Here is a 12,166-nt window from a genome sequence, read left to right as displayed (position 1 = left end):
GGACCCCTAAGAACTCACCGAATGGGTCCCATGGAATTTATGCAGTATTTTGAGTTTAAATGTGTTTTCCTGGGGGAAAACTCCCAAAAGAGCATGTGTCTTTTAAAAAGGTAATACTCACTTTATGGATGGCTCTAGAAGGTCCCCCCAGTGTCACTGCCATCCATACTCATTCCTGCCAGGGCCTGGCTTCAGGGGGGTAATGGGTCACAGCTGTCTGTGACTTTGTGCCATTTTGAGACACCAATGATGGAAAAATGTATTGAGCCCTTAATGAGCTTCAGTCCCGAGTGTCTTTCGCTGTTTTTAGTAAGTTCCTATGTATGGAATGATAAACTGTGCCCTAGAACAGAGAAACTTGCTTGAAAAAGATTCTGGCCCAGTGGAAAATTCTGGATATGTTCATTATCCATAAACAATAGTATGATTTTACTGATTTTTTAGAGTGCTCATTGACTATATGCATAAGAACTAATGAATTGTTAATGTATTCTTTATTGATGCTTAATGGAACTTAATTATGATGCATTCATGTTACTAAGACATCATTTCTGAGTACAAAAAGCAGCAGCATGTTTTCATTGCTGGTACTGGTGAAGATTTATGTATTATTCCATAGACTAGTCACCACTTAATAGAACTATCCCATTTCAGAGTTGACACTGCTCCAACGTGAGCAGCTGGGATGTCTCCACAGGCCAAGAGCCCTACTCAGTTGCCAGACGGCTCCTTACCTTGATGTTTTTCTTGCTGGTAAACCAGAGGCTGCTGGCTAATCAGAAAGAAGGCCGATGCCAGCAATACCTACTTACTGTTGTTATTCCAAAAAGAAATTTGTGGCTCTTAAAATTTAGGCACACTAGGCAGAAATAATTTTGGGGAGAAACCCAAAGGGAAGGTTTGGAAAGAACAGATGACATCAGGGTTGAGTCACAAACGAATGACTCATGAAGTCAGGCCTGTCACCTTCGCCAGGAGGGACTGGCCCGTCTTCTGCACCAAAACCTTCAAGCTATTGTAGATTTCAGGGACTCTTCAGGTTTCTCTTGATCCTGAACACAGATAAAAGGTACTCAGGAACCCCCTGTACTTTATCTGACTTTGCTTTTCCGCTTGAGAATAAATGTTCCTTATTCTGTTGACTGACTCAGGTTGCAGCATCTTCTAAAAATGACACAGTGGAGAGGGGACCTGAAGGGCTGATGCTAGGAGGCTCCAATACCCAGAAGGGCTGTTCTGCCACTATTATTCAGCACAGCAAGGGGCTTTTCCTTAGCCTTAATTGTAAAGTGGAGAACAGGAGTAGGTGGAGAAAAAGAATATTATATGAAGCCTGAGAGTGGTGGCTGTCTGGGATGTCAGCTGCTCAGATGAGACACTCAGTCTCTGCTTTATCCATATCTCATAGGCAGAGGTGCTGGGGTGGCAGATCTCTTATGTAGCCCTATAGCCAGCTTCTTCCAGAAGAAGGAGGGTCAGAGAGGGGGGACTATTTAAATAGAACTCTCCTGAAAGTACTAGTACACATTTTGTGAGTCTTTACAACTGTTACATCCTCATCCATAGGCTTCCCATATTGTTGGAATTCTGCAGTTGGAGAAATGCCAAATAGTCTTAAGTTAGCTTAGACCCTGGTCTAGATCACCATTGACATCTGGGTCTACACTGGTCCCTAACAGTGTTCCTGCTTCTACTTGGATTTTCCTCCAGTTCATTTGTCACACAGCAGCCAGGGTAATGTTTGTAACATTTGAGTCTGATTATCCCACTCTCCTCCTTAAGTCCTCCAACCCTTACTTTCCATTTTCCTTAAGTGCAAACTGGGTAACATGTTTTGTGTGTGTGTGTGTATATATCCCTAATACTTTATGTACTAGGCATTCCTCACTTGCTTTACTTCCCCCTGTACTCGACGGCAATTCCATCCTCACCGAAATTTCCTTTTGTGCTGGGATATGCCTTGGTGAAGTCAGTGATCCTGTGCATTTCCCTCGCCAATTTCTCATTTTGAGGCCATTATTTCCTCCCCTAGCCAGCCCACTTTGAAGCAAGAACAAAAATTCACAGAACTGTCGGCACTTATGGATGAGGCTAAGAATGTTTCACCTCTAGGATTCTAGCTAAGATGGGCATGTGGAAAGAGCGAGTAACTCAGGCTGCGGGCACTCAGGGAGCAGAGTGGAAGATCAGAGGATAATTTCTTCACGCCACTCCAGGGTGTCACCTGCGGCCAACCTCCTGTTCAACAGTGCTGAAAGCCCCTCGCCCTCGACAGAGCACAGGAGAGCTGGGCACCCAGTGTGGGGAGAGGAGCCTGGACGGAGAACCTCTCCCCTCTGCCAAGTGACCAGGCACACCAACTGCTGTAGTTACTCCTCTGCTTGGAACTCTTCTCCCAGTTCTTCCCTCCTTCGGTCTCACTCCTGCTAGTCCTCCTCTTTCAATAGTAAAAACTGCTTCTTCAGGGTGCCTCAGTGCTCTGTCCTGATCTCTAGGGTGCCCTGTACTGGTGTCTGTACTTCCCTTACTGACATTACTGTCAGGCAACATTCTACATAAGGACTTGCCTCGTGGTCCAGTGGTTAAGAATCTGCCTGGCAATGCAGGGAACACAGGTTCGATCCCTGCTCTGGGAAGATCCCACATGGTGCAGAGCAACTAAGCAGATGCACCACAAGTACTGAAGCCCGCACGCCCTAGGGCCTGTGCTTCACCACAAGAGAAGCCACTGCAATGAGAAGCCCACGCACTGCGACTAGAGTAGCCTCGCTGGGGCACAACTACAGAAAGCCCACACAAAGCAATGACGACCCAGAGCAGTTAAAGTAACTCATTAAAAAAATAAAGGTTTTCAGAGGCCTTCCCTGCTGGTCCAGTGGCTAAGACTCCACTCTCCCAATGCAAGGGGCCCAGGTTTGGTCCCTGGTTGGGGAACTAGATCCCAAACGCCACAATTAAAGGCTTCGCATGCTGCAACCAAAGATCCTGCGTACTCCAACTGAAAGACTTCACATGCTGCAATGAAGACTGAAGATCCTGAGTGCTGCAACTGAAACCTGTCAAATAATTTTTTTTTTTTAATGTCTACATAGGGACATCTTTGGCGGTCCAGTGGTTAACACTTCTCCCTCCAGGGCAGGAGGTGCACAGTTGACCCCTGGCAGGGGAGCTAAGATCCAACATGCCACAAAAAAACAAAACATAAAGCAGGAGCAATGTGGTAACAAATTCAGTAAAGACTTTACTAAAAACAATTCTACATAGATTATTTACTCCTGACAACAGATACATTAGGATTCCTATTCTACAGATCAGGACATAGGCACAGAGTTTAGTCACATGCCCTATAACACACAGGTCAGAAGTAGCAAGACCTGGGCAGTCTGCTCCAGGGCCCACATCCTTAACCACGGGACTGCACCTGCATCATACACAAGTATGCACCTCTGGGACCACTTGTTTAGCACCTGTGTTCCCTTGAGATGAAGCTGAGTAAGGGGGGGAGGTGGGTAAAATCAGTCATCGCTGAACTTCTAGCTGTCAGCAGGAATGTTGCTGCTGTTAATGTGTGTTAATAGTGGAACATATTTTACATATTTTCTTTAAAAAAATTATTCCCACTTTTTCATACAATTAAAAAAAACTGTTTGATATTTATAAATTAGTCATCAGACCTTTGTAGGAAAAATACAAACTTGGTCTGGCTCCTGCCACTATTCCTAAATTATTTTCTGAATCTTACAGCGTTCCACTTCCCCTTCCCCACCAGTACATACAGGCATCACAAGGGAGGAGGAGCAGTAAACTCCAAGAACAGAGCCACCATCCTGTCGTGCCTGACACAGAGTCAGACCATGGAGCTTTCTCCTAATGAACAATGTAGCCTCTAAGCAGTAACTCCACTAACAGTGAGGGTGCTGGGTGTTAGACCAGCCACTTGGGAAGACGATATGTGCATGATGTGTGCATGCCCTTAACCACTTGTTGTGATGAGTGTTAAGAGCCGAGAAAACATTCTTAGCCCTCCACTTTTTAAAGTAAATTTACTACTACCTGTACTTCTTATATTTTATTTTCTCATTACACTGTTTTATTTTTAATTGACGTATACACAGACTGTAATGCACAAATATTAGGTGTATGATTCTACTGAGTTTTGACAATTATATACATGTTTAACCACCAATTAAGATAAAAACATTATTTAAAAAATTTTTTTCCTTGTTATCTAATGGGGGTGCAGCTGCTGACAAAATCAGTACTCACAAATGGTAGATAGAAAAGGTGCCTTTTATCAGAATGCCAGCAATGTGGGGAGATAATGGATTCAGTGTCCCCAAAAAATTATCTCTGAAGATTCAGCTTGGCAATGAAACTTTGAAAGGGAAGTAACACCAGTTAATCACTGAGATGTGGGGGGTCAGAGCTGTTGCCATTCCCCACTGTGTGCAGGCTCCTCAACTTTTTTAAAAAATACAAGAATCTTGTGGTTCCAGCTACTCTTATCAGGTAAAGATTCTTTTGCATTTCTTTTCTTTTTTTAAAATTTATTCCTCTGGCTGTGCCGGGTCTTAGTTGTGGTACATGGGATCTAGGTCCCTGGCCACAGAAACTGCTCTCTCACATTGGAAGAGTGGTTTTAACCACTGGCCCACCAAGGAAGTCTCAACTTCTTTTCTTCTTCTAGCTGTAATCCTGTTCACACACTGATCACACAGTTTGGAGATTACTGAAGGGGAAGCTAGGGAAGAGATCTAGTCACCAGTTACTTATTTATTCCTCACTTCTACTTCTTTGATCTATAGAAAGAACCAAGTTAGGCAAGGTATTGTTTGATTAGAAGATTTCAAAGGTGTGCTTGGCCTGGAGATGAGTAGAGCCTGGGGATGCCTGGTTTAAAAGTTAAAGTATAGCTGTACTAAAGTGACAAGAGAAGAGGCTTCCTGCTGCGGCGGGCTTCCTGCAAAGAGCTGCTTACACTGAATCTCATATAAATGGATTATACATTTATGCATCTTGTGCCTGGCATCTTTCTTTCAACATAATGTCTGTAAGATTCTTCTGTTTCATCATGTGTATCAGTAGTCTGTTCTGTTTTATTGCTGAGATGTATTCTATTTAATAAATATACTGAAATTTATTTATCCATCATCCTGTGATGAACATTTGAGTTGTTTCCAGCTTGGGGTTATTATGAGTAAATCTCCAATGAATATCTGTGTGCAAGTCTTTATGTTTCATTTCTCTTGGATAGTAACTAGAACTTCTGGATCACAGAGTAAGCATAGATTTAACTTCTTGAGAAACTGGAGAACAGTTATGTAAAACCACTGCACCATTTTATATTCTCTTGAGAGGCTTGTGAGAGCTCCAGTTGCTCCTGACAGTTTCCTTGCTTGACCAACATTTAGTCAGGCTCCTGAACCTTCTCCTAGGCCCATCTGTGCACTTCTTTGTAAGATTCAGTTTTAGCGAGAACCACCCATCCTTGATATCTCATCACCCTCAATCTCTGGACAGGTTCTTCATTCTCCACTATCTCCCAGGTGATGTCTGATCACGCTGGCCTGTCTTCAGCAAGAATCCCATTAAATTGGCTTAACAAAAATTCTCCTTACCCCTGATGTTTCATTTTAGTAATTTTCCATCCACCCCCCTGCTCCTTGACTATGAATTTCCACTTGCCCATGCTATATTTGGAATTGAGCCCAATATTTCTCCTCTGCTGAAAATTCCATTGCAGTCATCCTTATGCTTATGGCAATGGTCCTGAATAAAGTTTGCCTTATCATCATTAACAAGCGTCACGGAATATTTTTTTTCTTTAACACTCCGCAACTTTACCAACACATAGTGGGTCAATCTTTAATTTTAGTCATTGTAGCCAGTGTGCAGTTGTATCTCACTGTGACTTTGATTTGCTTTTCCTTAATAACTAAAGATTTCTTGTGCTTAGTATTTATTCCCTTATAAACCGGTCAGATCGTTCACACATTTTGACATAAATATTGCAATGATTAGAAATGTGCTCTAGAGTAATATATTTTGAACTAAAATCTTTGTTAGTCTATTCAGTCATACATTAAAAACTAATGAGAATCTACCATGCGTCATACACTTTTCTAGGCTCATTAATCAGCGGAGATTAAGACAGATAAAATCTTTGCTGTTGTCTGAAGAGTTAGTATTTTAATGGGGAGAGACAAAAAGTAAATTAGAAGCAAACAAATTAAGATAATTTTGATGGTATAGAAATGCTCCTTGAAGTGTTATCAACTAATAATAAAACATGCAAAACAACTTATATCCCTAAGGAGGAGAACGGGGACTTAGGTAATTTACCTCATATGAGATTGACAGACTATAATAACATTAAGTGGGTAGTTGTGACGTTTAAAAATTCTTAGCCGTATAAAAAGTCAAATTTAAAACTGTACATGTACTTTGTTTAGGACTATATAAAACACCTGTGTTTATGGACAGAATCTAGAAGGACCCAGAAGAAAAAAACAAATGCTGTTTGCGTGTTTTTTGTTCGCTTGCTTTGTGGTGGAATTACGGGGGCTGAAGGGCTTTCGGTGTCGCGCCGGGTTTTGCTGTCTTGCATGTCACCTCGTTCGTAACAGCAGAAACTGGCACCACACAGTTTTCTTCTGGGACTTTCCTTTGTGCAAAGCCTTACAGCTCAGAGAGGCACACACTACAGGATGTGACAAACTTAAAAATAGACTGAGGTTTCTGCAATGTGACGTGAGACAGAAAAGTGAGGGCGTGGAGTTTCACTCCACAGAACTTACGGATTTTAAGGCACGACGAGGCCGCTCCTGAGGCAGTCAGCGGAAAAGACGAGGGGGCGCAAGAGGGGCGGAGCAAAGCCCGCGGCGCGGAGTGGTGACGTAAGGGAACTGACGTCATCTTCGCGAACCGCCGCTTCCGGCCCGCGTGATTGTGGGTCTGGCGCCTGCAGCCGGGCCGGGGCTTGTGTTGCTGCGCTAGCTGCTGTGTGTGTTTCCCGAGTCGGCCTTCCTCGCCAGGACCATGGCCACCGACTCGTGGGCCCTGGCAGTGGACGAGCAGGAAGCGGCTGTCAAGTCGGTCAGTGGCTTCAGCTCCAGGCGGGGCGAGCGTAGTAGGAGGGCCCAAACTGACACTGCTTGTGGTCCGCGGAGCTGTCTGGGTTGGGCAGACCCGGGGCCTGCACACCCCGAAGGTTTGCTCCGGGGAGTCTCTTAGCCCTGATTTGCGGCTAAGGCGAAAGAGGCCAGTATGGAGCCTCTTCCTTTGATCCGAGCCAGTTAAAGGCTTTATCCTGTACTTGCTCTGTGTACTGTCTTTCCTACATTGCACCTCCTTCTCAGTGGGGATTTTAAGGAAAGGAACAGTGCTGATTCTCTTTTTCATCTGTTTTCTGAGTGGTTCTATGTTACTCTTATTTTACCAATTTTTAGATGCCTGCTTAACATTGTTGGCAGTTTGTATCACTCCGCAGAATAACGGATTCAGGTTTATATTTAGTGTTTCAGTATGTTGCAAACGTTGCGGGAGGCACTACAAATTGTTTCATCGGTGTTTAAAGTGACACTTAATTTCATCATTGGTTCTTTAATTAATGAAGATCCATTTAACGGGAAGGTAATCATAGTGTAAACTGTGACTCTGTTCTTATCTCTTTAAGGTATGTTGATTTGGTGGTAATGGATTATTGATTTTAAGAATATAGGGGTTCTTTCTTTGTGTTGCTTTTTGTAGTCTGAAGTCTTATGTAACCTTTTAATGCCTAAATTACAACTCTTTTCCAGTCACCATTTATTGCTTTGGAAAGATTGTCAGTTTCTCAGCAGGTAGTTGAAATGAACTAAATCCAGGGAAGTATAGGAAGAAGCTTTATGGTCAAGTTAAGAAGGCTAACTGGTGGGAATTGTTGTGAAAATGGTAAGAGTCACGTTAGAAGTGAATTCTGAGTGGGAAGACGATGTTTATGAGTAAGAAAGTCAGGAAAATTCCTTGTGAAGAAGTTTATATTTGTGCTGGATATTACAGTAACTAAGGTGAAGGCGAACAGCATTTTAGAACAGAATGTACCAAAGTGCTGGACTTGTACAGAGAATAGGAATCAGAATAATTTTTGCTGCAGCGTAAGGTTATTGGGTTGTAGTAGGAGCAGTGTTGAAAATAGAGAGTGTATTTTAGACCTTAACAAAGAACTTACAGAGGAGAGGCTTTATTTGAAAGGTTTGGGCAATTTTAAGGATACTGACAAGATGAGATCTGAGGACTAGCAAGAATTATTGGATTACAGAGAATAGACTGTATTAGGAGTGGTGTCTAAAGAAAAGATCAGTGTGGAAATTACTCTAATAGTCCAGAGATAGACGGCCTGCATTGAATGGTGAAAGTGTAGGTGAAGGGATGGATTTAAGAGATAATTGTGAAGGTATAAAGATTTAGATGGCTTCCATGGTAGCTTACTGGTAAAGAATCAGCCTGCCAATGCAGGAGATGGGGGTTTGATCCCTGGGTTGGGAAGATCTTCTGGAGAAGGAAATGGCAACCCACTCCAGTATTCTTGTTGGAAATCCTATGGACAGAGGAGCCTGGCAGGCTACAGTCCGTGGGGGTCACACTAGAGTTGAACATAACTTAGCAACTAAACAACAACAACAAAAGATTTAGGAAAAAGAAGAGAAAAGAGATAAAGCATAGATTACGGTTTTCAACCTGGATCCCACAAGGTGGTATTAATAAAGTGCTGGGATTTATTTGGAAGGAATGATGCTAAAGCTGAAACTCCAGTACTTTGGCCACCTCATGTGAAGAGTTGACTCATTGGAAAAGACTCTGATGCTGGGAGGGATTGGGGGCAGGAGAAGAAGGGGACGACAGAGGATGAGATGGCTGGATGGTATCACTGACTCGATGGACGTGAATCTGAGTGAACTCCGGGAGTTGGTGATGGACAGGGAGTCCTGGCGTGCTGCGATTCATGGGGTCGCAAAGAGTCAGACACGACTGAGCGACTGAACTGAACTGAACTGAATAACAGGTTTAGGGGAGTGGGAGGAACAGTAGATTTGATGTGTAGGGTGATGAGTACAGGTTTGCCAGTTCTGAATTTGAAATAAGGAGACAACTTGGTAAGTACCTGTGTTGCGAGTCACCAAGAGGTGTCCAAGTTCAGTGGTTTCCTCAGAGGACTCACAGGACTCTGCATGTAACTGTACTCACAGCTGTGATTTATTGCAATGAAAAGCAAAATTAGCAAAAGGAAAAGGCCATGTTGAAAAGGCCAGAGGAAACCAGTCTCAAGCTTGCAACAATCCTCTCCTAGAGGAGTCAGAAGCTCCATTTTATTCCTGCTTAATTCCTCTAGCCACAGTCAGTAATGACACACAGAAAGTGTTGTCAAAGAAGCTCCTTAGAGACTATGCTCAGGGTTTTTATTGGGGTCCTGCCACATGGTCATTCTTTGCCTCACAGGTACCAAAATTCCAGACTCCTGGAAGGAAAGCAGCTGTTATCATAAACCTCATATTTTTTTAGAAACATAGTTAGTGAACCCTTCAGCAGTTTTGGGAATGGTGGGAACCTTCTCATCATCCAGGCTCCCAGAAGCCTGCCAGGGTTCAGCTTTCCAAGCTGGCTTTCTGAAGGCTAGCAGTCAGACCTGCTGTGTTAAGTCCTGTGTATACAGTACCCATGAAGCATTTGGAGATTTGGCACTGGAGTTCAGGCAGAATCAGAACAGGGGTGTAAAACTGACAGTTACCACAAATAAATAAAAAAGTATTGTAAAGGTTATGGTTTGTACTCGAATTTAAAACTAGTTTTCAGCATCAGGTATTCCCTAAAGACAGTTACTGAGAATTGGTTTCAAATCTATTTTAACCTACAACCCTATGAATAATACAAATATAGACCTAAACATACTCGTATCTGGTTTTGTCCATTCTGTTTCTTGAGTGGCTGGTGTAAATAAATGTTTTAAAACACTGCTTCCCAATGGTTGGGTAAGACCCCTTGTATTTTACCATTTAGACTTAAGTACATTAGCTTGATAAATGTAATTGACCAGTGAACAATTTGGGGGTTATGAGCCCCCAACCCACGCTGCAGTTGAAAGTCCCCAAATAACATTGCACGTCCATATATGTGGCCCCACATTCAACCAGCCATGGGTTGAGTAGTACTGTAGCATTTATCCTTGAATAAGTGAACCCTTGAAGTTCAAACCCGATGTTTAACAGTCAGTTGTAACTCATGGTATTCTGTTATCAGGTGTCTCTGCTCTTAAGTGTTTCTTTTCATTCCCATTCAGATGAGTAATTTGCAGATTAAGGAAGAAAAAGTCAAACCAGATACCAATGGTGAGTCACAAGTAACTACAATGTACATGTGTGCTTCCGCTTTGTACTCTTAGCTGCAGCGTGGAAAGCAGCTTTCACTTAGCACCTTTGGCAGATGTCAGCACCAGCTCTGAGAGCCAGTAAATTCAGTTTTGTCAGGCAAGTGTATTCTCCTCGGTTCTGTCTCGTCTCAACAAAAATTTGAAGCGACGGACGTTAGAGGCCTCGGCGTGTCATAGCTCTCGGGTCTTGGACAGACCGTGTTATAGCTCTTAGACAGATCAGTGCTACAGCTCCGTGCTACAGCTTTATTTTATCTAGAAAATAGCAGGAAAATCCATCCTCGAGGCGTGAGGGCATGCAGACCCAAACACGCAAAGTGAAGAGTCGGGGAAGGCGAGCATGCGGCGGGGGAGGCGGGGAGACCCCTGGCCCTTTGGCTCCTCTTTTTATATGTCTTTCCCTCCCCCTGGGTCTGCCCTATATAAATTGGGCCAGCCAGGAGTGCTGTTTGTCCTACCTGAGGTCCTCACTCAGGGCCTCGGACCTTCCTTTGTTCTGTGTTCTCGGGCTTTCCCCTTCCTTGTCTTTTAGCCACCGCCATTCTGGACTCCTGTTTCCTATTCTGCCTGCCTGACAGTTTTCATGACTGATGAGGATACATTACTTTTCCAGATTAAAAACAAAAATTTACCTAGCTAGCTGTGCTGAGTCTTTGTTGATAGTGTTGCTCAGATCTTCTGTGTCTTGACTGTTTTTTGTTTGTTTGCTTTTTGGTCCAGTTCTTTCAGTTGTTGAAAGAGAGGTATTAAAATTTCCAACTGTAATTGTGGAATAGTCTATTTCTCCCTTTAATTTTGTCAGTTTTGGCCTCCTGTGTTTTACAGATCTGTCGCTAGGTACATTCACATTTATGTGGTCCTGATGAATGGATCCTTTTTTTAGAAATACCCCTATTTGGGCTTCCCAGGTGGCTCAATGATAAAGAATCCACCTGCCAATGCAGGAGACCCAGGTTTGATCCCTGATCTGGGAAGAGTCCACATGGCGTGGAGCAGCTAAGCCCGTGTACCGTAACTACTGAGCCTGGGACTCTAGAGCCCAGGAGCCGAAACTGCTGAGCCCGCATGCTGCAGCTGCAGAAGCCTGCGTGCCCCAGAAGCTGTGCTCTGCACAGGACAAGCCACGGCAGAGAGAAGCCCATGCGCCACACTTAGAGAGTTGCCCTGGCTTGCTGATACTGGAGAAAAGCCGGCACAGCGGCAAAGCCCCAGCACAGTCCCCCCAAATAAATAAATACATAAATAAATAAAATTATTTTTTTAATTGAAAATAAAACTATCCTCCTTTGGTGATGATTTTGTTCTTGAAATCTGCATTACCTGAGCTAATCCAGCCTTCATATGCTTACAGGTTGCATCTCTTTCCATCCCCTGACTTTCAACTTGTGTTCTTTTTTTTTTTTAAGAATTTATTTTTTAATCTCAGTTTTATTTATTTATTTATTTACTTTACAATATTGTATTGGTTTTACCATACACTGACATGAATCCTCCATGGGTATACATGTGTTCCCCATCCTGAACCCACCTCCCACCTCCCTCCCCATCCCATCCCTCTGGGCCATCCCAGAGCATGAGCCTGGAGCACCGTGTATCATGCGTCGAACCTGGACTGGTGATTCGTTTCACGTATGATAATATACATGATTCAATGCCATTCTCCCAAATCATCCCACCCTCGCCCTCTCCCACAGAGTCCAAAAGACTGTTCTATACATCTGTGTCTCTTTTGTTGTCTCGCATACAGGGTTATTGTTACCA

General features: G+C 43.3%; 1 protein-coding gene across 1 annotated transcript in view; it reads left to right on the top strand.

The window, feature by feature from the left end:
• Positions 1 to 6,931: 6,931 nt before the first annotated feature.
• The window catches only part of LOC104980725 (ATP-dependent RNA helicase DDX19A-like), a 15,137-nt gene continuing 9,902 nt past the window's right edge, over positions 6,932 to 12,166 (top strand). Inside the window, exons 1-2 of the mRNA XM_010829507.1 lie at positions 6,932 to 7,095; positions 10,316 to 10,364. Of these exons, the coding sequence (XP_010827809.1) occupies positions 7,039 to 7,095; positions 10,316 to 10,364 (106 nt within the window). The 5' untranslated portion in view covers positions 6,932 to 7,038. The remainder of the gene's footprint in view (positions 7,096 to 10,315; positions 10,365 to 12,166) is intronic.

The sequence above is a fragment of the Bison bison genome, unplaced genomic scaffold (genome assembly GCF_000754665.1).
Source record: "Bison bison bison isolate TAMUID 2011002044 unplaced genomic scaffold, Bison_UMD1.0 scf7180017858778, whole genome shotgun sequence".
NCBI lineage: Eukaryota > Metazoa > Chordata > Mammalia > Artiodactyla > Bovidae > Bison > Bison bison.
This window is presented reverse-complemented; position numbering and strand designations above follow the sequence as displayed.